The 24220-nt window shown below is 33.2% G+C and overlaps 1 protein-coding gene across 1 annotated transcript; it reads left to right on the forward strand.

Moving 5' to 3' along the window:
- The first annotated feature begins 1555 nt into the window (after nt 1-1555).
- LOC134716786 (perivitellin-2 67 kDa subunit-like) lies at nt 1556-16844 on the forward strand. The gene is made up of 4 exons (XM_063579795.1): nt 1556-1795; nt 2933-3513; nt 5050-5209; nt 16029-16844. The coding sequence occupies exons 1-4, from the start codon at nt 1568-1570 to the stop codon at nt 16842-16844; spliced, it is 1785 nt and encodes a 594-aa protein (XP_063435865.1). The 5' UTR covers nt 1556-1567.
- The last annotated feature ends 7376 nt before the right edge of the window (nt 16845-24220 follow it).

Here is a 24220-nt window from a genome sequence, read left to right on the forward strand (position 1 = left end):
TCCTAATCTCAATTCTCTAAAAAAAAAAATTCTTGCGCAACAATTACAGTATAATCAAGGATTTGTATTATCAGTTAGTTTAAACAATATTTATTCAAAAAGTGCATGAAATATAATTATACAATATAAATACAGGGATTCGGAAACATGAAAAACTTATATAAATCCGTCTCCCTTTTAAAAAAATGACTGGCAAAATTAGGAACATATATAATCTAATTTTCAATTAAGGTTTATGTACCCTTCTGTAGCCATTTTGATACGAATTTTTCAAACTTCAATTGTATCAAAACTACAGATATAATGTATAATAGAGATAGGCCATTTAGTACACATTCCAAGGGGAAACTTGATGCAAAGCATTTTTTTTTACTGTTTCATTGCATTTGATAGCAAAAGAGGACTTTGTGGCAAATAAATCAAGATTTTTGTAGAAAATCCACAGCCTTTAATACAGAGATTTTTGTTTTAAAATTTGAAACATAAATTACTCACTTGATTTTCTATGATGTGCTAGTGTTTATTTTTTACAAAAAGTTCTAAGCAACCTGTAAATTCCAAAACACCTCGTGTTGAGTCACTAAAGTCGAGCGCACCCTAAAAGGTGTACTTTTTATAAACATTTATCTACATTTATAAACTTGTTTGAAGGAAATCAATGCTAGCACTGCATGCAATAATCCTATATCTATCAGTCATCAAGTTGCCAAATATGAGAGTAAAAGGATAAAGGCTGTGGATTTTCTATAAAAATCTTGATTTATTTGCCTCTTTTTCAATTAAATGCAATGAAACAGTAAAAAATAATGCTTTGCATCAAGTTTCCCCTTGGATTATGTTAAAAATGGTATATCTCCATTATTCATTATATCTGTAGTTTTGATACAATTGCAGTTTGAAAAGTTCGTATAAAAATGGCTACAGAAGGGTACATAAACCTTAACATTTTACATGTTTATTCTGTGGTTTGCTCATAACTCAGAAGTCAGGTTGATAGAAAAATGTGATCAACTCTTTTTATCATAATTATGGTTCATGTATCTGAGAAATATGTAAATGTTCCGAAAAAAGGTAACATTCACATTCATAAATCACAAAAGTTCAGGAAAGTCTATATATCTGCGGGAACTATCATACTCATAAGTATAATAGTCTCAACTTTGATGAGAGTAAAGAGTGTACAGAATAGAAAATTATGAAAGAGAGAATGTACAGTACATCACAACATTACATAAATAAAAGAAAGAAATATTAAAACTAGAGAGAGGAGAGACAAAATAATAATATATTTACCGGTTTATAAGCTATATGTTTTATTTATAGCATTATCAAGTATATAAACAGATTTATTTTAATTTTAATCTGTGGTTGCTTTTCAATTCAATCAATACAAATAAAGTATATAAAACAGTATAACTTTTTAGTATAGTAGATTTTTTCCTAAAAACTTAGCGTGCAAGCACGCCAACAAAAAACACCAAATCTATAGTTTTAAATTTCTCAGACAAAGTAACAGCTTGAAGGACTGTATGAACGCGTAGCAATAGGGAAGAAATCAAAACAAGCAATGATGAAATTTCTTCATCTAAAGATACTTTTCCTTTGTCTTCTTTTAGATGTGATCTTTGCAGCAAAACCGTGTACAAATATTCCACCATTTCTCAACCGTTTACGAGATGGTGTTGATATAACCAAACTTGACCTACTACCATTAGGTTTGGTCAGCAACGACGGATTCAGAAATCCTGTGATTGATTATACCTGTGACTTCAATATCACAAGAAACTTGGATGGGGTAAGTAGTCATAGGATTTACTTAAGTATGTATAGCCAGGAATTCCTGTTAGATGTGTACACGTATATGTCATCCTATTGCAGATTACAATATCATAACATTTTAATATTCGTGTACATGCATAATGACCCCGTGATGTATTACGAAAATGTATCTGAATGATATACTTGTGAACGTTTTTGCATATCACAGATTCAGATTATGAAAGTTTCATATCAGCATCAGTTCTAAATTTTAGAAAAATGTTGTTTGTGCTGTAATTAGACCCCTCGACCAATACATTCGTTTTCCGTCCACACGTATAAAAATTGAGGTTATTATCCAACGCAATCATAGGTTTGAATCTTATTTTTGATTTAGACTTGTATAAGTATATCTGACCGGATGGAGTGCGATAAATACTCTACAACCTATTCCTGGCAATCGATATCAGTCAAACTGGATAGTTTGAATTTTGCACATTACATTTAAACTATTCAAAACACGTATTTTATAAAGGTAAAAAACACATGCAAAAATATGTAAAGTAACCCATCTAAAGCACACCGAGTATTAACTATATACGCAGTCAAAGCAAAGAAATTCACAAACACTTATAAATCATCAACAATTCACACATAATGACAAAAGAATTTTCATGTATAACTAACATACGAATTTGCACAATACAGAAAATATAGTCAGTCATGTATATTACTAAAATATATTATAATAAATTTTGACAGGTGAAATAGATGATTTTTTTTACAAGTCCAAAAAAATATAAGGTTTCTGGCCAGTGGCGGATCCAGAAATTTCCATAATGGGCTTCAGCAAGGCCTTATTGATTCCCTATATAATCAACCAAATGTTTACCACAACAACGGGTTGGGGTGGGTGGAAGGAAGGGAACACTGGATCCTTAAATTTACCTCTGTAAACTGATCAAAATAAGATGTTTGTAAGTTTTCCATAAACACGCCTTTTAACACACGTTTAAAGCAATTTATTTCATTAAAATATCTAAAGAAAACTTAGATTTAATACTACAATTTCAATTGATTATTACAATTTATCAATCAAAGCTCTTTTATTTGTATACGGTAGAAACTTTTCTTACAATTGAATGTCATACAAATGTGTTACAAATGTTTTTAGATTTTATACAGCATACCAGACCAAGTTTGGAGTATTGTAAATATTCCGAATGGATTACTAGATACCCACGTTGAAATACACAAGAACAGTCATAGCTTTAAAAATTCCCTGGCAGTAAAAGTTGATATCAAAGTTTTTGGAGGATTATTTTCTTCAAGCTTGACATACAAGAAAGTACAAAGCTATTTCAGCAGTGGGTCAAAGTATGTTGAAGATTTGACTTCCCATACAGCTGGGTATAAAGTGAACATGATGCCGGAATGGGGACTTGAATTCGGTCAATTTGCTAAAATTTATATCGAAAAATTCTTGCCACAACATTTGAATGATACTACTATTACGAAGTACATGAGATTCATTGAAACCTTTGGAACACATTACTTTAAACAAGGCCGATTTGGAGGTATACTGCGACTGTTCCTAGCCACCGATAAAAGTTACTTCAGGAAAGGCTCGGAAAAGAAGGTCGAGATAGAGGCGAAATCAATATTCAAAAAGATTCTAAACATTGGTGGAAAGTTTTCTATGAGTACAAAAAGTGATGATTCGAAATTTGCGGAGGCTTCAAGGAAGATTGTAAGGTAGGTCATTTCCTTAGATAATTTAGGATTGAAGAATATTTAAAGGTAACACATTTTAAAAATTCTTCTTAAGCCAATTTAAATTACTGGCTAAGATCTTCATTTGTGGCGTTTCACTAAAATAAATCGAATGAGGAACACAACTTTGTGATAATATAATTCTAGTTATAATTTCATGTGTGTTGGGAATTTTCATGACACTTAACTAATGCCAATCCCCCTTGAATTTATTTTTCACCAGGTCCAACTGACAAGCAAATGTACTAGTTATATCTAAAAGTTAATGAGATGATTAAAGCTGTAACATTTTTCCTTGACAGCATCTATTGAAGTTTCGGCAATGAAGTTTATTGACATTTATATTGGCAATAAGTTTACTGCTCTTAAAGTAGTAGTTGACTTTTACCTGTATTTTTATCAATCACAGTTAAACTTTAGACGAAAGAAACTTACGCCACCTTATTGACATTTTTGCTATGAATATTAAAGATTTTCGAATTTCAATGCGAAATTCATACAAGGAAACATACTTTAAATAAATCTAATCGATACAGCAATTGTCATTTTTTTAAATTTGGACATTTCAGTTTCACGAGGCTAACTGTGTATTAAAACTTATGAATTTAAAGATGAGTTTTCGTTCCCAATCGTTAATTTTCCCTTTAAGGAGGGAATGTCTTTGATCCCGTACCATGGTGTGTGTGCTTCACTAATTTTGAATATTTACACTCGTCTGTATAGTCTTGTTTAAGATTTTCACTGATTGATAAGTAGTAGTTTTGGAGAACATAATTTCTTTATCATTTTAATTGGCATTGAGGACTAGCTTATCTGTTCCTTTTCTTTTCTTTTTATGTTTGCTTTGTACTGACCTAGTGATTAAGGCCATTTGCTAATGTTTTTTATAGTTGTTTTTTTATGTTGTGCTTTAACATCTCTCTTCTAGGTGAGGGAAGGGGTTGAACGCTTACAAACATGTTTGCACCCGTTCATTTTTGACATGTATGTGCAAGTCCCAACTCAGGAGCTGGTAATTCAGTTGTTGTTGATGGTGTCAGATCTGTCATAAATATGCTATCCATGAACTAAAGTTCAAATAAGTTGCACGTGGGTTTAAGCATTTAAAGGCAAAACCATACAACCTTCAATAATAAAAAAACCGATACCAATTAGTTGGATATAAAAGGCCCTGACAAGAAAAATAGAAAACAATTCAAGTAATAAAAAACTAATGACTAAATTTATAACAAAACATTTTTCGAAAAACAAACATGACAAACATAAACCGACGACAACCACTGTACTGCTTACTTTTCTTTGTGTTACCTTAAAGCTAATTAGCAGGCTCTGTTTTCCCCATCAATGTTTGATAATGCTAAAAGTCTTGAAATTTAAGTTGTATAGTAAATAACAACTGTCAACCCTTAAGTCCGGTTAAAGTAATTAAAACCATCAGCGATTGGATATGTTGATAGTTGTTAAATTGCATTTCAGATATTATGGAGGAACGACTAATTTACTAAAATTGCATTTCAGATATTATGGAGGGAAGACTAATTTACTAGCAGAAGATGGTATTTCTACATGGCAACCAACAGTATTAAAAAATCCTTGGCTTTACGGAGGGGGTTTGGTAGAAATATCTGGAATGGTTGAAGATGATACCAAGCGGCTGTCCATGCAAAAGGCCGTTCAGGTAAAAACCATACTGCTTCTTTTTGTATTACAGTGGTAATGATACTTCCACATACCAAGTCTAACCTAAGACAGATGTATCTTGTCTTGTTGATTAATTATTTTTGTCATTTCTGAATATATATTTTCATCCCGTTTAGTGATGTTTCACTATCTTATATATTTTTTCAACTAGTCTTAAATACATATCTGTTAATGTGTTTTCAGCTTTAAAAGAAAAACAAACCACATTGATTGTGATTTTTGTCTAATTTTCTAGAAGTGATTATATATTGCCTTTTTGTGAAGTTATACACAGTGACACGAGGTTCAAAGCTTGTCCGGTTAACATCACCTACAGTATCTAATAAGACTTTTATGGTATTCAGTGTTGTTTTTTAATAGGCGAGCGCCGAAACAAGGATTCGGAGGTTTTTAATGCACCTACCTAACACACGGCTATATGATATATCATTTGAAAGGTCTTTTATCGTACATTCAGAATTGCCTGGTCGTCAAACTGGGAAATGGTCACATTTTTCAAAAAACGGCAAAAAAGGAGGAAAAAATATAAGTCATAATTTGACGATATTGTTCGAAAAATGCAGTTTAAGAACAAATTCATCTGCAATATAATATGAAATATATCATTTGACAAACTAGAGTCTATCTAATTTTTGTTTCTGAAATAAATTCTTGTTAAAAAGTGTTTAAAATGAAAAAAATCTCGTATTTTTGTGAAAATCATAATTTTTACGGATATTGACGCAAAACTCTCGGTAATATTTAATTTTGCATCTAAAAACACACAAATTCTATTGGTTTTATATTAGTAACATATATAACTAGTTTTTTAAGTTCTAATGTCTCGCCTAGCTTGTTTTTATACCGACAAAATATTGATAAAACTATATTAAAACATATCTTAAAACTGCTCTAAAGCGCATATTTACCATGTTTACAACACAGTTAAAAATAAATGTTATTTTGGTCTCCTGTTTGTTCGACAGTTATAAATACAATATGATTTAATTGTCTAAAGCTTGCCAACCACGTCAAGGCCGAAAATCACTAGCAAGGTGTTGTTTTTTTGTTGTTTTTTGTTTTGTTTAGATCACTTGCAAGGTGTTCTTTCTTTTTGGGTTTTCTCTTAACTACCACCATCATCGCATACGGAACTTAAGTACACAACTATTTGGTAGAGTTATTACAAACACAAAATTAATAATAATATACATATTTACATTGAATAACAGTGAGGCAACTTAAACTTTATATTGCCCCATTGCTCAAATGCTCTTTCGCTATTAGTCAATGGTATCGTTTTCATCTTCATCCTCGTCAATCATTTGATCTTTTTTAGAGGTTGATGTTCTCTTTAGAATAAATATTTTGGCAAGTATCACTGCCCTGACATGGACAAAGCTCCGTGCAAGACATTTACTGCTCTCGGCAAATACCTTTCTTGCTACGTATTTATTCCCTCTTGCAAGAACATACTAGATCTTGCAAGAAATTTGGACTTCATCATGCCTAAAAAGTAGAATGGATCTGGGCCATGTAAACTCTTTTCCATCCGTATTCATAAGGAGACAAAGGATTTGGATGATCAAGATGTGAAGACATCCAAATTGTCGTTTGTTGAAATTACCGCAAAATATGTTCTTTGAATGCAGGTTCAGTTGAGTCTTTGCATGTTACTTGTTTAAGTCAACATGTGATGAAGCGAATTTTTCCTTTAAGTCATACAAGCTTGAAATAAGCTCTATGACAGCTGACAACGATGTGGAAAAAGCAATCTTGTCAAAGTTTTGGAGATTTGTAAACTTACTCGGAGATTTTCTTATCAAATTGAAAATAGTCTTTTTGCCAATCCCAATTATAGCAGAAGTGGTATCACAACCAGTTCAAGCATGAACTACAGGGAGAATGTTAGCTAGTAAAGGTGAAAAAGATTTACTCATGGATTGGTATGTACCTTCTACAGTCCCTGAGACAATTAGTTGACCCCGTCAAAAACCACATTTGTTCAGTCGACACAAGAATCTTGAAATAATGAACACAGAGCACAAGAACATCTGTATCGGAACACTTGACTATGATTGGTCGCCTTATATTCAACTGCTTAAAGATTTTATGAGAGTATAACATGAAGCAAGATTCTGGTCTCTGTGTCTTCATACGAACAGGACAGATCTGAAGATCGATTACATGCTCTCATTGAGTGTTGTCGCTCTATTCTGGATTGGAAAATGCGCCGTCAAGAACTAAACATTTGTTTTCATCCTGGAACATATCAGACAAATTGCTGCTCAGATAATCTCAAAGGAAAGTTATCAGAGCTTGCTTGTTTTTGTTGCTTGATAGACATTTATTCCAGTCTGGAATAGTTCGGCCTTCAGCGATATGAAACTCTTTCGTAGTTGTTGCCGATCGTCTATGTCGCTCTGCTGATTTTATGGAATGTTCAGTACTAGTGTCATAGCGATCGAAGACATCAACAACCTTGTCTGTGAATCGGAAGCATGATAGTAAAAGATGGACGAAAGATACCAAAAGGGACAGTCAAACTCATAAATCAAAAATAAACTGACAATGCCATGGCTAAAAATGAGTGCCTGCATAATGTAAGATTTGGTCAAGTCTCCAATTGTTGACATCCTTTTAACACCAAATGACTGAAATCATGCCATTTCTTATTGGTACGGTAGCACTGTGATTGATTGGAAGAATGTTAGGGACTGATCCTACCTTAATTTTCAAATTCATGGGAAGATCAGACTTATTTGTCTTCCTCATAATCCCATCGTCATAATATATGCAGTGGGAATGGGACAAATTAGATAGGACGAAACAGTTTCCACAGAAACGGCATCTCTACATTTAGTTAGAGATAGTGCACGGGTATTAAACACAAGCTCGGGAATCAAATGAACTTTTACAACTTGCCCAGATTTGCATTTTAGTTGTACTTTGGGTTTCATATCCTCAAATGTCTTCAGTCCTGATCGTTGATAGTGATGCCTCAACAAATATCTTCCTTTTTGACGTTTTTGTTTTTCAAGTTTCAACTGATTTTAACAGTGAATCTTCAATGTCGTGACTTGCATGGAGACCAGTTGAAATGTTCATATGCTGACGGGGGAGATTATCAACGTCAAATGGATTTGTCACATTTTCTGTTATATAAACATTTAGATCGTCTAGAATTTTTTTATCCCTTTTCATTGCAGCTGGTTTTGCTTCATCGTGACATTGGTCACCAACCTGGACAAGACACGCACGTGCTCTCATTGCCGATGTTATCTGACTAATCACATGCCTTGTAAGATTCCATTTTATCAATGAGGCCTTCCTCTTTGTTAAACCAACAATGCCTCTAACAACCTTAACACATCATCATGTCTTTGTCTTAAGCTAACAGCATTCATTAAGGTTGTGAAACCTCTATTAGTTGTCATACTAAGAGTCTCTTGTGTGATATTTTGACATATTGTACAGCATTGCTAATTATGGACATGCGGCAGCGCTTCATTGGAAGTGGCGCACATTTCACAGGACTTGGACACTCATCAATGATGAGTAATTATAATAATATTCAAGAATAAACTATTATACAAAATGCAGTCTGCTGCTTACATAGCACATGCTAATATCATTAGTAATGGTTAAAGTGGTCTTTTGGTAACACATATACGAATATTTATCTAGTAATATGTTGACACACGACTTGTGTTTTGGAAACTCGAGTGTTACCTATGCATATTAGATACTAGATTTATATAAATGTTTAGCGTGTGGGATAAACACGATACAGATCCGGAATACCGTTTAATAATGCAGATTTTAGAAAAGTCGTCAAACGTTTATTATCCATCATTGAGCTTTGATGTGTGTCGCAATCTTTTCAGGGTATATGGAATTTATAAAAACAAAACATATAAGAGTTTTAATAAGTCATTTACACTGACAATCTAAAAAAAATATGGTATTTTTTTACATTTTAGGGTTGGTCTTACAGATGCCTCAGAATCAACTAATTTTTCATAAAATCTTCTTTTTATTGGATTACATGTCTTTTTAGAATGTATTCCAAGCTATCCTAGATAAAAACGAATAATATATTTACAACAATGACGATATATGCAATGTTAAGTATCACCGTATAATCCAAAGTAATTCGACATGTCTGTGTTCTCGTGAGATTTGCAAGAAACGTGACCATAGGGAACTTTGACGACCACCCAAATCGTATGCTCTAGAAGTTTTTCTTTCGATTGATACCAAAATTAGCTGTGTGTTCGATAGGTGCATTAAAAACCTTAACGAGAGGCTTTTTCTCAAATCGGCGCTCGCCTATAATATATGCATGCTGGATTCACGCCAAAAACTGATCCAATTTGTGTAACAGTAATTAATCAAATATCATTAATCGAGAAGGAACATTTCAAGGCAATAAACGAAAAGTAAGGTAGTCATAAGAATTCCAACTATAGAATCTTAAAAGCCTGTGTCACTCACCTTGGTCTATGTGCATATTAAACAAAGGACACTGATGGATTCATGACAAAATCGTGTTTTGGTGATGGTGATATGTTCTTACTTTACTGAACGTTCTTGCTACCTACAATTATCTCTATCTATAATGAACACTGCCCAACAGTAACAGAGGAAATATATTTTGTAAAAAATTTACAAAAATTTACAAAATTAATGAAAATTGTTAAAAATTGTGTATAAAGGGCAATAACTCTATAAGGGGTCAATTGATCATTTTGGTCATGTTGACTTATTTGTAGATCTTACTTTGCTGAACATTATTGCTGTTTACAGTTTATCTTTTTGGGGGAGGGGGAAGCAGCAACCCAACAACCGGTTGTCCAATTCATTTAAAAATTGCAGGGCATAAAGATATTGACTATATTAACATTTTAACCCCTTGCTTCGGTTTCAGAGTTATAAGTCAAAATCAACATTTTATTCATATGCTCTATTTTTAGCCATGTCGTCCATCTTGGTTCAAGTGCGGGTTAATCTGACACATTTTTTAAACTAGATACCCAAATAACGATTGTGGACAAGTTTGGTTAAATTTGGCCCTGTAGTTTCAGAGGAGAGGATTTTTGTAAAAGAAATAAAAAATGTAGAAAAAATTGGCAAAAAAATGATAAACAATTTACTACGTCAGATTTGCTCTTAATGCTTTTGTTTTAGAGTTATAAGCCAAAATCTACATTTTTTACCCCTATGTTCTATTTTTAGCCATGGCGGCCATCTTGGTTGTTTGACTTGATCACCAGACACATTTTATAAAACAAGAGTCCTCAATGATGATTGTGGCTAAGTTTGGTTAAATTTGGCTATGTAGTTTCAGAGGAGAAGATTTTTGTAAAAGGTATCTCTCCGGGGGAGGGGAAGGCAGCAACCCAACAACCGGTTGTCCAAATCTTTTAAAAATTGCAGGGCATACAGATATTGACTATATTAACAGTTTAACCCCTTGCTCTAAATGCTTCGGTTTCGGAGTTATAAGCCAAAATCAACATTTTATTCATATGCTCTATCTTTAGCCATGTCGGCCATCTTGGTTCAAGGGCTGGTTAATCTGACACATTTTTTAAACTAGATACCCCAATTATGATTGTGGCCAAGTTTGGTTAAATTTGGCCCTGTAGTTTCAGAGGAAAGGATTTTTGTAAAAGGTAACAAAAATGTAGGAAAAATTGACAAAACAATGACTATAAAGGGCAGTGACTCATTAAGAGATCAACTGACCATTTTGGTCATGTTGACTTATTTGTAGATCTAACGTTGCGAAACCTTATTGCTGATTACAGTTTATCTATAATAGTTTTCAAGATAATAACCCAAAATGAAAAAAAAAATCTTCAAAATTATCAACTCAGGGGCAGCAACCCAACAACCGGTTGTCCAATTCATCTAAAAAATTCAAAGCAGATAAATCTTTTCTTGATAAACATTTTACTCCATGTCATATTTGCTCTAAATGCTTTTGTTTTAGAGTTATAAGTCAAAATCTACATTTTACCCCTATGTTCTATTTTTAACCATGGCGGCCATCTTGGTTGGTTGACCGGATCACCAGACACATTTTATTAAACAAGAGTCCCCAATGATGATTGTGGCTAGGTTTGGTTTTATTTGGCTTATGAGTTTCAGAGGAGAAGATTTTTGTAAAAGTTAACGACGGACGCAGGACGACGACGGATGACGACTGACGCCGGACGCCAGGTGAGCTAAAAAGGAAGGAAACATGATGCATCCACAAGGTAAGCGTCTCCTGCAGTACATGCATCATCCCCAAGTAGGTAGAATTATAGAGAACGACGTCGATGTAAAAAAAAATGCTCCTTCCTTTGATTCGGTTCACCGTTTTGACTTTTCCACTTTTGATACTACTCTTTTACAATTTTATCAGTTGTCCTATTGCAAAAATTGGTTGTTTTATAAATCTTGTTTTGCTGCAACTCATATACAGCCATTTTCTCTAATGAGAAAGGTAAATTAAGAAATAATTCATGGGGGCTTGAATATATCGTGATTTTACCACGGGTTGGCCCTTTATGACAAATATTTTACCCTGAGCGATAGCGAGGGGTAAAATATCGGCATAAAGGGACAACCCGTGGTAAAATCTAGATATATTCAAGCCCCCATGAATTATTTCGATTCTAATATGTCAAATACGGCAATTCTTTTGGATCGAAGCGCTCTAGGTGGAGGCAAATATTTTCCATTCCAATAAATAAACGCACTTTTAAATTGACGTAAACGAACGGATTAAACTGAATTAGTGACACGCGTAAAATATCTAAAATAACGTATATAGATAGTTTTTAATTATTCTAAATCATAATTCACTTATATGTCTTAAATTTTTAAACAAATGTGGCTTATAACACATTTTAGCATCGTTTGTTTACATTACCATGTTGTGATGATTTTCGGATTTAAAAGCGTGTATTTTCCCGTAAAATGCTCATGTTCTAACGTCATCGATTTATGACGTCGCGAAACTCATTCATAAAAAAGCATATGACGTGGGAGTACGATCGGAACAGCCCATGCAATATACTCAAATTTTACCACGGGTGTGTACTCAAAGCGTTTGAAGGACGTCATGTTAGAATATGCTATATATTATATCTGGAAGTGTGATGAGAGGGATAAAAATTACCAGAGGGACATTCAAACTCATAGATAAAAAAAATCCATCTAATTAAAGTATTGAACTCCGATTACGTTAATCGGAGATCAATATTTTAATGAGATTGAAAAAATAAATAAACTGACAACGCCACGTTTTAAAATAAACGTGCTTAGTTCCGAAGCAAATACCCTATAAGTGAAAATACCAATGGATGTGAAATACACGAACGTATACGACGACTGCATGTTAAATCATACTTAGAAATTATTTCCTTGTACAGATTACACAATTAAGTAAATGTTTTGACTAGATTGTGATATCGAAAACCCTGGTGTAACAATTTGTTCAGTAATACACAAATTTCTCTCTCTAAAATCTAATACGTTGTTACATACAAGATTTAATCGTACAGGTTGAGATACATAAACACCATAAGATGGTGACAAGGGAACGTCACCATCTAAAATGGATAATTATAACGATAGAAAATGAAAAATCATCTCTTTTATCACAACTGTTGGTATTATGTTTCCCGTTAATGATATAGATATCAAGATCGAGGAAATGACAGTGCTCATTATGAGTCTTAGCTTTATTTAAAGTAAGTTCAAAAGGATAAAATTCTTCAGTATACATACTAGTACTGAAGTCGTCATATTATTGAGAGCCAATATACCATCCAAATATCTAAAATTATTGTTAAATTTTTGTATCAGATGCTGTTTCGATTAGTCTTTTCGGACTTTAGTCATTACAATACAGAAACAGGTCCGCAATAAGTGGTGCACAGTTAGTCCCAATTGGAATTCCGAAAACCTGACGATATACGGAATCTCCAAAGCGAACAAAAATGTTATCTAATAAAAATTCAAAGGCAGTTATAATATCATTGTATACATAGCTCTTGTGTTTTTGTTACTAAAAACTACCTAAAAGAGTTTGCAAAAATGAATTCGCATTCTGACTTTTTAAATGCACATTTAATTATGTGTGTTAATTTTTTCTTAATAAGAATACGAGACAAAGTGATATGTAGGGTAGAAAATCAAAACTTTAAACAAATTCAAAATCACCAATATAAGCATGCAATTTATAAATTACTGCCAACGACTTTTTGAGGCTTCAAAAGTAATTAATTCAACGACTTTCAAAGGCCTTATTTGAACAATTTATTATCAGGATTTTGATTGTACCAAGTGTTCTATTAAGTAGAATGGACAATGTAGTAGTGGAACAATGGCTTGAAGACGAAATACATCGGTGTTTTGTTAAGCTTCTGAAGCCAGTACACAGTTGGAGCTTTCATTGTATTTGGTTTTAATTGTAAATCAAGAGCTTAAAGTTTATGTTTGTTACGTTTTCCGAAAATGGAGTCATTTGGAATGTTGGTGAATTCATGATTTCCTTTCGCAGAACCTCAATATAAAATTTTCGCCAAATAATAATGATATTATTAGCAGCTTTATCAGCCGGAACAAAAAAAAACATGTACGTTTCGGCAATAATTTTTATAGACAAAAAGGTATTCATATGGACACCAATTGTGCCCCTTCAATAGCAGACTTGTTATGAATCACAGTTTATAGAAACTCAAAAAATCAAAAACGTCTAAATTCCATTAGTTAATAAATTACACTTACCGTTATCTTGATGATATTTTTAAAATGATCAAGAATTCTCTAACTATAAAAATGAAATTTACCCAGAGAAACTTACTTTCAATAAATCATATAATCATAGTTATAAATGTCCTTTCCTAGATTTATTTCCATTACACTGAATTACAAATAGTAAGACTTACCTTGTTTGTATTGGATACGTTAATTTCACAAAATTCCGAACAAACAACAGTACATTGCCGACTCATCTGCATGTTCGACTAAAGAATTGTCATTTAGATTGACAACATATCTGTCCGAGGTGAAAGAGATACTTTAAAACTGTTTACTAACGTAGTGGTATTAACTATATAATTTCAAATCTCATTTTTTTCAAAAATCAGTTTCTTCAAAACTTTTAATTTTTCAACCCTGTATACCACCATTCCCCATGTCAATTTAGAATTCGTTTTAAAGAAATAATTCACAATGCTTTTCAACAAAAAAATGGTAGCATACTATATAGATTTATTACTTTGGGGTTGCACACGGCATACTTTGTTAATATTAAACACAAAGATAAAACATGCTACCGGTATTTATAGGAACAGGCTAAATGATCAATATGCATGAGTTTCTTATTGACAACATATTTTTTGAATTTGGAGGTAGACTTTTTCAACAATTTTTCGGCATTGCTGCGAGAACTAACTGTGCGACTTACGGTGTCTAAGTTTTAATGGCCAGTCAATATAGCTTAATTTCCAAAGGAGCATTAACCTACAATAAAGTCTTTTAATCTTTTCCGGTGCAAATGTAACGGAAAAATCAAGTTATGGCATAAAAACATCAATTGATTGATGACTTTTGAACAGCGGTATACTACTGTTGCCTTTATTTAAAGATGACAACTTTGATAAAACGGTACATGAATAATTAAAAAAAAAAAGCAATCAAAGAGAAAATAAAAAAAAATCAATTGCTCGTCGTTTCTTTTCAGTTTAAAACATAATGTGCACTGAAAGGCTTTACAAACACATAAACCCTCAGAATATGGTCAAAATAAAATATAATTATCCAGGACTTAACTTTTAACCATTACATTTATGAGGAGTATTGATCAAACACATCATTTCAATTGAGAGAAAACAAACCAAAGACTTTTCCGAAAGATGCAAGATAGAAAATAACTATACAAGATAGAAATTAACTATGTATACTGGTTTTATCATTAAATGTTGACAGCGAAATTAACATTTGGTTTGTTGAGACTATTCCATGTGACTATGAAGTTAAGGTGGTATGGGAGTCTAAAATAAAATTTATAAAATGTGTTCATACTTTGCCAAAACATAGTATCTATTGATATATGTTTTAAAATATAATAAAAATGATAGGTCATCGCGCATTTTCTCAAGCTACAGGTTGTGACAAAATGACACATGGATAATACAGGAAAAATACGGTTTTGTGATTAGAAACAAAACAAAATGATAGAATTGTAAAATATATAATGAAAAGATAGCTTTCAGGCAATGCTTTGATAATATCAAAAGAAAGGGAAGGATCACCGTTCATTTTTTCCGGATAAAATGCAAAATAGGAAAATTCCATGTCCTTCAGAAAATACAATGTTTTAGAGTTACCTCCCCTTAAAATGTCTATTTAAAAACATTTAAAAACTTACAAAAATAATCTACACTTATAGTCTTCTAAATATCTGCATTCCAGCATAAAATGTTGTTAACTTGATAGAAAATCTGGACCTTAGATTCTATGTTTTTTACAATCCAAGACGGCGAAAGACACCAAAATCAACTTACTCGCGGTAAATGTACAAATCATTTTGAACTATTTTATATAAGTTTCAAATATTCCAGAAACTGGAACGACAGATCATTCACAGCATCCATGAGCGATTTCGTTGGGTCTTTAAATCTGTACTGTTTGTGGTCCACAGATGAAGTTAAAAATAAATAAGATGAAAACTCACAACTCTTATTTACCGTCGATCTTTATATTTTTATTCGTTTTATAGATTATTGTTAAGATTGTATTGTTTTTCTTTTCAGATTTATACCGACAAAGCATATCTTAAAGAACTGTTGCCGGAATTTAAAGCTCGTTTTACAAAACAAAATTGGAGAAAAGTTAACATCTTGCCATTTATTCATAGAGCGATGGAATTGTTGCAAAAGCCTATACCTATACACAGTAAAGTAATAACGCTAGTAAGAATGATTTCACCTGCTCCTGATTGGTACAAAGATATACGATTGTGTTTTCAATGGACATACCTTTACCAGAAATCACAGAAATGTAACGAAGGACAAATAAGACAGAGTTGCGAAAAACCCGGGTATAGTCCAAATAGATATTTATATCTATCTGCTCATAAAGTAACTGATAAAGATAACCAAGATCTTACTTGCCCTGTACAATGGGGATTTTTTTCTTTTGGGTACGAAATCTGGTTTAGAAATTTTGGATTGTGTTTCAGATGGAATGATTATATAAATGCAGGAATTGGAAAATGTGGTAAAGCAAAAAATGAAACAGTTTGCGGACAATTAAACTCGTTTGTTTCCATATCATTGAGTAATATAGACAATTCTGACTGTCATATGGAGTGGATGTTGTCGATCCCTAAACCATCTCCACTATGGCTGCAAAATACCAAAATTATGATGCAGTATACGTGTCAAAGTGTAAAACGGGTACGTGGTAGAACACTTTACGAATATAAATATACGTATGCAGATGCCAGTCGATTTAGAGATATCACTCCTAGCTTATATATCAAAGGGCATCGTTGTGTTTGTTTTGTGAAATCGTTTGGAATCACTCATCCTGATTACCCTTCATACTATTATAGATATTTGAATTGAATTTTATTTTTCAGAAGGCCTAAATTTTTATTGCTTTTTGCCATCTCAAACTTACAGTGCATTCTTCAACATGGACCATTACATTATAACCTCACTTCAAAGTGAAGACGACCCTAGTACTTGTGTGATTGGAATTCTTCGCAAACTGACACCTCAACCAAGGAGAATCTTTCTACGATGCTCCACATAGAAAAATATGTTAATGCGCTTAAATTATCAGCAGAGCCTTCACCCTAAGCACAGTGAACTGTATACGACCTTCACACAGAAAAAGAGACTATCGCCATCAAATAATTATATAGACTTTTATCTTAAAGTTTATAAAATTGAATGTAACATGAATACCAACTTTTTCATAATAAGCTTCGAGTGAATTTACTGTAAAATTATATAGAGGAATGTATAAATATGCTGTTTTTAGCTCACCTGGCCCAAAGGGCCAAGTGAGCTTTTCTCATCACTTGGCGTCCGGCGTCCGTCGTCGTCCGTCGTCGTCCGTCGTCGTCGTTAACTTTTACAAAAATCTTCTCCTCTGAAACTGCTGGGCCAAATTAATCCAAACTTGGCCATAATCATCATTGGGGTATCTAGTTTAAAAATTGTGTGGCGTGACCCCGCCAACCAACCAAGATGGCCGCCACGGCTAAAAATAGAACATAGGGGTAAAATGCAGTTTTTGGCTTATAACTCAAAAACCAAAACATTTAGAGCAAATCTGACATGAGGTATAAATGTTCATCAGGTCAAGATCTATCTGCCCTGAAATTTTCAGATGAATCAGACAACCAGTTGTTGGGTTGCTGTCCCTAAATTGGTAATTTTAAGGAAATTTTCCCGTTTTTGGTTATTATCTTGAATATTATTATAGATAGAGATAAACTGTAAACAGCAATAATGTTCAGCAAAGTAAGATTTACAAATAAGTCAACATGACCGAAATGGTCAGTTGACCCCTTTAGCAGTTATTGCCCTTTATAGTCAATGTTTAACCATTTTTCGTAAATATCCATGATCTTTTACAAAAATCTTCTCCTCTGAAACTACCGGGCCAAATTAATCCAAACCTGGCGACAATCATCATTAATGTATCTAGTTTAAAAATTGTGTTTTTTTACCCGGCCAACCAACCAAGATGGCCGCCACGGCTAAAAATAGAACATAGAGGTTAAATGCAGTGTTGGTTCTTACTCAAAAACCAAAGCATTTAGAGCAAATCTGACATGGGGGGGGGGGGGGGGGGGGGGTGGTAAATTGTTTATCAGGTCAAGATCTATCTGCCCTGAAATTTTCAGATGAATCGGACAACCCATTAACGGGTTGCTGCCCCTAAATTGGCAATTTTTAGGAAATTTTACTGTTTTTGGTTATTATCTTGAATATTTTTATAGATGGAGATAAACTGTAAACAATAATGTACAGCAGTTTAAGACTCAAAAATAAGTCAACATGACCAAAATGGTCAGTTGACCCCTTTAGGAGTTATTGCCCTTTATAGTCAATTTTTAACCATTTTTTCGTAAATCTTAGTTAACTTTTACAAAAATCTTATCCTTTGAAACTACTGGGCCAAATTTTACCAAACATAGCCAGAATCATTATTAGGCTAGCTAGTTTAAGAATTGTGTTTTTTGACCGGGCAAACCAACCAAGATGGCCGCAACGGCTAAAAATAGAACATAGGGGTAAAATGCAGTTTTTGGCTTATAATTCAAAAACCAAATCATTTAGATCAAAACTGACGGGGGGTTGAATTGTTTATCTGGTCAAGATATATCTGCCCTGCAATTTTTAGATGAATCGGACAACTTGTTGTTAGGTTGCTGCCCCTAAATTGGTAATTTTAAGGAAATTTGCTGTTTTGGGTTATTATCTTGAATTTATTATAGATAGAGATAAACTGTAAACAGCAATAATGCAGCAATTCAAGACTCAAAAATAAGTCAAAATTACCAAAATGGTCAATTGACCCCCTAAGAAGTTATTGTCCTTTATAATCAATTTTTAACAATTTTCATAAAATTTGTGAATTTTTACTAACATTTTCCACTGAAACTACACGGACAAGTTCATTATAGATAACGATAATTGTAAGCAGCAAGAATGTCCAGTAAAGTAAGATGTACAAACACATCAAAATCACCTAAACACAATTTTGTCATGAACTGTCTGCTTCCTTTGTTTAATTCACATATACCAAGGTGAGCGACACATGCTCTTTAGAGCCTCTAGTTGTTTGTACAATCAATTTTCCACTCTACAATAACCAGGGGCATCTAAAGGACGAGATAAATTTTTAACAAATCACAAATCACAAATCACAAAAGGTATTTGTACTATATGCCAAGCTTTAAAAAAAGTGTTAATAATTAACTGTTAACAATGAAAGTTTTGCCTTCAAACCTAATTTCCCAAATATTGTGAGAATTTAAGTGGCAGCCTTGATAAATTAGAGCATATAATGTCTAGCTTTACCAATTTAAGGCTTACCATGACACTTCTAGCCAAAAGTCCAAACGACCAAACACGAAACTACAAGATACCTATCAATAATGGAAGGTCCTAGGGGAGCTACAAAAAGAAATACTGTTCTCTTTAAACGAAGAGCGAATATTTTTACATTTCTTATCAAATACGGTAAAATTTCAAGAAATGCCACAGTCTAGAAACAGGAAATGAGGTCCACATTTTAGAAAGATCAAGTCCTCTCTTTTTTGTCGGATAATCATTTAAACAATGTTAAATGGGAGAGCGTGCGGGTGTGCAACCGGACGATAAATTGTTACATAATTTGCGAAAAAAAATCCATCTACATTTTTCATATAAGGTTCCTGAAACTCCACAGGACAAATACGCTTATGCTGAAGTTTTGCACCTGCTATTATGGCATTGTTTTTAGATTGTTTTCTTAGCTTGGGGTCTTCTTCGAATTTACATGATCTATTAGATTTGAATGCAACATGGTATAAACCGAGTATATACATCCAGCAATGTGCAGGGAGGAAACACTTTTTGATAACTTAAACGCTTTTTGGTAAGTTAAAATCGGAAAAAAATCTTGGGCAACGCATCTAAATAACGAATCTTAACTGAAAACAAATGAATGCTGCACTGTGGAAATCAGCTGGTGGAAATAATTTAAAATAAATAAAATGTATAATATAAGATTAACAATTTCAATTCTAAAAAGCAAAGTTGTTTTCTATTGACCAGCATTGAACCTGGACAAGTTTTATCGCCAATGATATATTTTCTACGCTAATGCATCTAGCGTTTAAATGTTCGTTTAATGCATATAATTATAATTTTCCGCGTTTCGAAGTATAGAGGAAAATTATTGTACTAACGGTTCTTTCAATATATGTATGGACACGTGATATTAATTGTAGAATCACGTGAATGGTCATTTTTGGCGGGTTAATTTCCCTATCAGACCATTCTCTCGCCAACTTCGAACTGGTCAAGATGGACACCGATTTAGACGATTCAATTAACGCAGTTATTCTACGCGAGGTGAAAAAAGCAGTTTCTTCTTCAAAGCAAGATCTTCTAAACAGCATAAATACAGTGATGCATAGTAGGCTTTCATCTTTCCAGTCAAATCTGCAACAGTCACAGCAGGAGATTTCCCAAACTCAGATAGCCAAACTTGAAGAAACCATGACTGACAATTATAGTTTTCAGCGTAATGGAAATGAAAACCAGTATCGCCATGAGGTGAAAATGCTAACCAAGCTGAAGTAAGCTAAAGCTTGCCTGGAGGCTCCAGAAATAGGAAATGCAGACAGCAAAGATGAAGTTTGTTGAAGGTATTGACTTAGTGCGTGAAAGGCAAAAGCTAATAAAACTTGCCGACTCTTCCCAGCTTGGATGGATCGTCGTCAGTGAGTACGTAGCTTATCCCATCGCTGACGACTCAGAAGACGAAAAGAAGATGATGAGGGCTCAATCTAGAGCAGAAAGAAAGAGTAAGGCAGAAAAAGTTAAGAAAGGCTAACCAAGACCAGCACGTTATAGCAGAATTCCAGAGAAAGAAACCAAATCTGTTAAGCCTGGAAGATGTTTTAAGTGTGGAAATAAGGGTCATTTGGGAGACGAATGTCCAGACATGACAAATAAGATAAGTAATTCTTATTCACAAATTTTAATTTTTGAAAGTATTAATGTAATACAAGGCCGCTTTGCGCCTCTAGTCAATGATTCAAGCTATAAGTCTGTAACTACAAAAGTAGATACTGTTAAAAATACTCACACGGTGATGTGTATTGATACGAATACAACCGTTCAGCATGAATGCGTCTCGCCAGTTGGTAGACTCAAGGTCGATGGAAATTAATTACCGAAAACAAACACATTAGTGCCGTTATTGAAAATGGTTATAAAATACCATTAAAAAAATACCATTCAAAACTGAACCTCAACACGCTGTAATTAAAAACAACAGATCCTCATCCAACAATAAGAAATTTATTCAAGATGAGATCAGCAATATTTTACAGAAAAAATGTATTTCTGATTCATTTCTGAGGTACAAAAGGTTCCGCAGGTAGTTAACCCTTAAACGGTTGCATACATCAAATCGAGCAAACCCAGACTTGTACTAGATTGTAGACACATAAACATACATTTGTTTAAATTTAGATTTAAGTATGAAGACACAAAAACAGCCCGAGATATGTTTCAGAAGGATGATTTTCTGTTCTCCTTTGATCTTAAGTCGGCTTATCATCATATTGAGATTTGTCAAATACATAGAAGTTTTTTAGGATTTTCATGGGATTTTGAAGGCAAAGTTAGATACTTTGTTTTTAATGTACTGCCTTTTAGTTTAGCTACTGCTGGGTACATTTTTCAAAAGCACTACGAGAATTAGTCAAACATTTGAGATCTGAAGGCACAAGAATCATCATGTTTCTGGATGATGGTTTAGGTGGTGATCGAGATTTGAGCTCATGTCTTAAAACCAGTCAAATTTCATTGAGTACATTTTTTGCGTTAACCAACAAATATATTCATGTGCCAGACTTATTCAATGACATAAATATACAATTTGGTGTGATAGTGTTAACGAGCGGGAATCGAAGCACCAAAGGGGGCTATAGGCAGTTAATCAAAAACCCAAAGGCAAACTTGGCCAAGTTCAGATAAATAGTGTAAAGTATTAGTCAAAATATTTATCTGAGGCATCAACTGTTCTCAGCTATTTCTAAAGTATCAAATAATGCTTGTACAGTCATGTGACAGTGAATGTTTATGCTATGCAATCCTTCCACTTTCAAAAGTTATTTCCAATTTATATTTATAAAGATTCTATGTCTGAGATTATACACATACACTATTTTAGGGAAGAGTTTCGTACCAGTTAAGATGTTTAAGCCGCCACATTCTGTATGTACCTGTTCATAGTGAGGACCCATTAATGTGGTGATTGTAGCTGTATATCATATTTACTTTTCATAATTGTTTTATACATTTTTTAAAGTTTATTAATTTCTTGTGTATACTTCTGATTTTAGTAAGTATGATGTCCAAGTTTTGTAAATGCTCTTTTGATGCGACGGTGGAAAGTGTCAGGCGGAAAAAACTAACTAGTCGAAAAGTTCTCTGGAACTTATTTACTACATTGTAGTTACTTAGTTCTTTCTCTGGTTTAAAAGTTCCACAGAAATAAGGGACTAGTTGAAACTGTTTACATTTTTGTTATAATGTTAAGGGGCCAGCAAAAACAATCCGTTGGGTGAAGGAGTTTCTCCCTGCAGTAAAGATCCATTGTAACCTTCGACGGTTGTCTGCTCTAAATTCTGGTTATTGTCTCTATGACACATTCCCCATGTTCACCCATGATAACTTTCATTTTTGTACATGTACGTCTCAAATAATAACTGAATTAAAATAACTTGATTACGGTTTAACTGTCTTCCATTACTTATATCATAATAAAAAAAACAATATTTATTTAAACTTTCAATAACTGTAATAGTAGGAATTAAGAACTTGTTTGTAACTTCAACTTGTTGAAAACATACTCTAAAATGACGTCCTTATTACGCTTTGGTAACAAAGCCGTGTTCTTATTAGCACATACAATATGTTTGACACATGCGCACGAATTTACTGTTTATATTAACGTTATTTCCATCGTTATTTTTTCTAAATATTTACATTTAAGCATCTAACTTAAACTTTCATTATATATTTTTATCAAACAACACATATTTACCCTGCTCGTTGTTTTTAAACTTATCAAATATGAAATGTAATATACAGACTCCTCCGGGGGAAACGGGAACAGCAAAACATTATTACGATATATTCGTACGCTTCGACCTGTAAATATATTGTTTTTGTCATATTAGAATCGAAATAATTCCTTCATGTCATGCTCTATGCTCATTTTAACATGGGTAGGCAGTAATATTAATAAAGACAAATAAAAGAATAATATAACACATTTACTGTTCACAAAAGTCTGAATTTTTGAAATATTAAGGCTTTTCTACCTCAGGCATAGATTACCTTAGCTGTATTTTGCAAAACTTTTAGGAATATTGCTCCTTAATGCTCCCCAAGTTCGTACTTTATTTGGCCCTTTTAACCTTTTTGGATTCGAGTGTCACTGATGAGTTTTTTTTAAAGACGAAACGCGCGTCTGGCGTATATACAAAATTTAGTGCTGGTATCTATGATGAGTTTATTTAGCCATGGCTGCCATCTTGGTTAGTTGGCCGGGTCACCGGACACGTTTTTTAAAACTAGATACCACAATGATGATTGTGGCTAAGTTTGGTTTAATTTGGCTCAGTAGTTTCAGAGGAGAAGATTTGTAAAAGTTAACGACGACGACGGCCACAAAGTGACGACAAAATCTAACTTGGCCATTTGGGCCAGGTGAGCTAAAAAATGTGATACAAATGGAAAATAGCAATAGATTTAGTAAACATCATAATCAAATTTAACTCTGCGAAAAAAAAAATGTGTATTTGCAATCAGTAGTTTTTGAGTAATAAAATTCAGTCAGTTGCTTTAGTCAAATATTTGAGAAGTTGACGAGGGGTACATAAATGATTTAGCCAGAAAGATGTCCATCTCATATCACTTGGTTCTTTTAATTTTTTTTTATGATATATTCTTTTTCTATCATTTAAAACAAAGCATTTGAAATAATACGCATTTTGTTCTTAAAAAAAACAAACCAGATGAAATAAACAAATTTACAAAATTGCATTGCAAATAGCATGGTAAATTTGACACAAAAAGGATCACAATATGATAAAACTTTCTTATATTAACAACTACCTATAGTTTTTTCTAATTGAATTTATACAGATTGGTCCATTTCATCTTTATTGAAAGTATACAAAAAAAGTTTCCCAATAAAA

The sequence above is a fragment of the Mytilus trossulus genome, chromosome 4 (assembly GCF_036588685.1).
Source record: "Mytilus trossulus isolate FHL-02 chromosome 4, PNRI_Mtr1.1.1.hap1, whole genome shotgun sequence".
In the NCBI taxonomy this organism is placed as follows: domain Eukaryota; kingdom Metazoa; phylum Mollusca; class Bivalvia; order Mytilida; family Mytilidae; genus Mytilus; species Mytilus trossulus.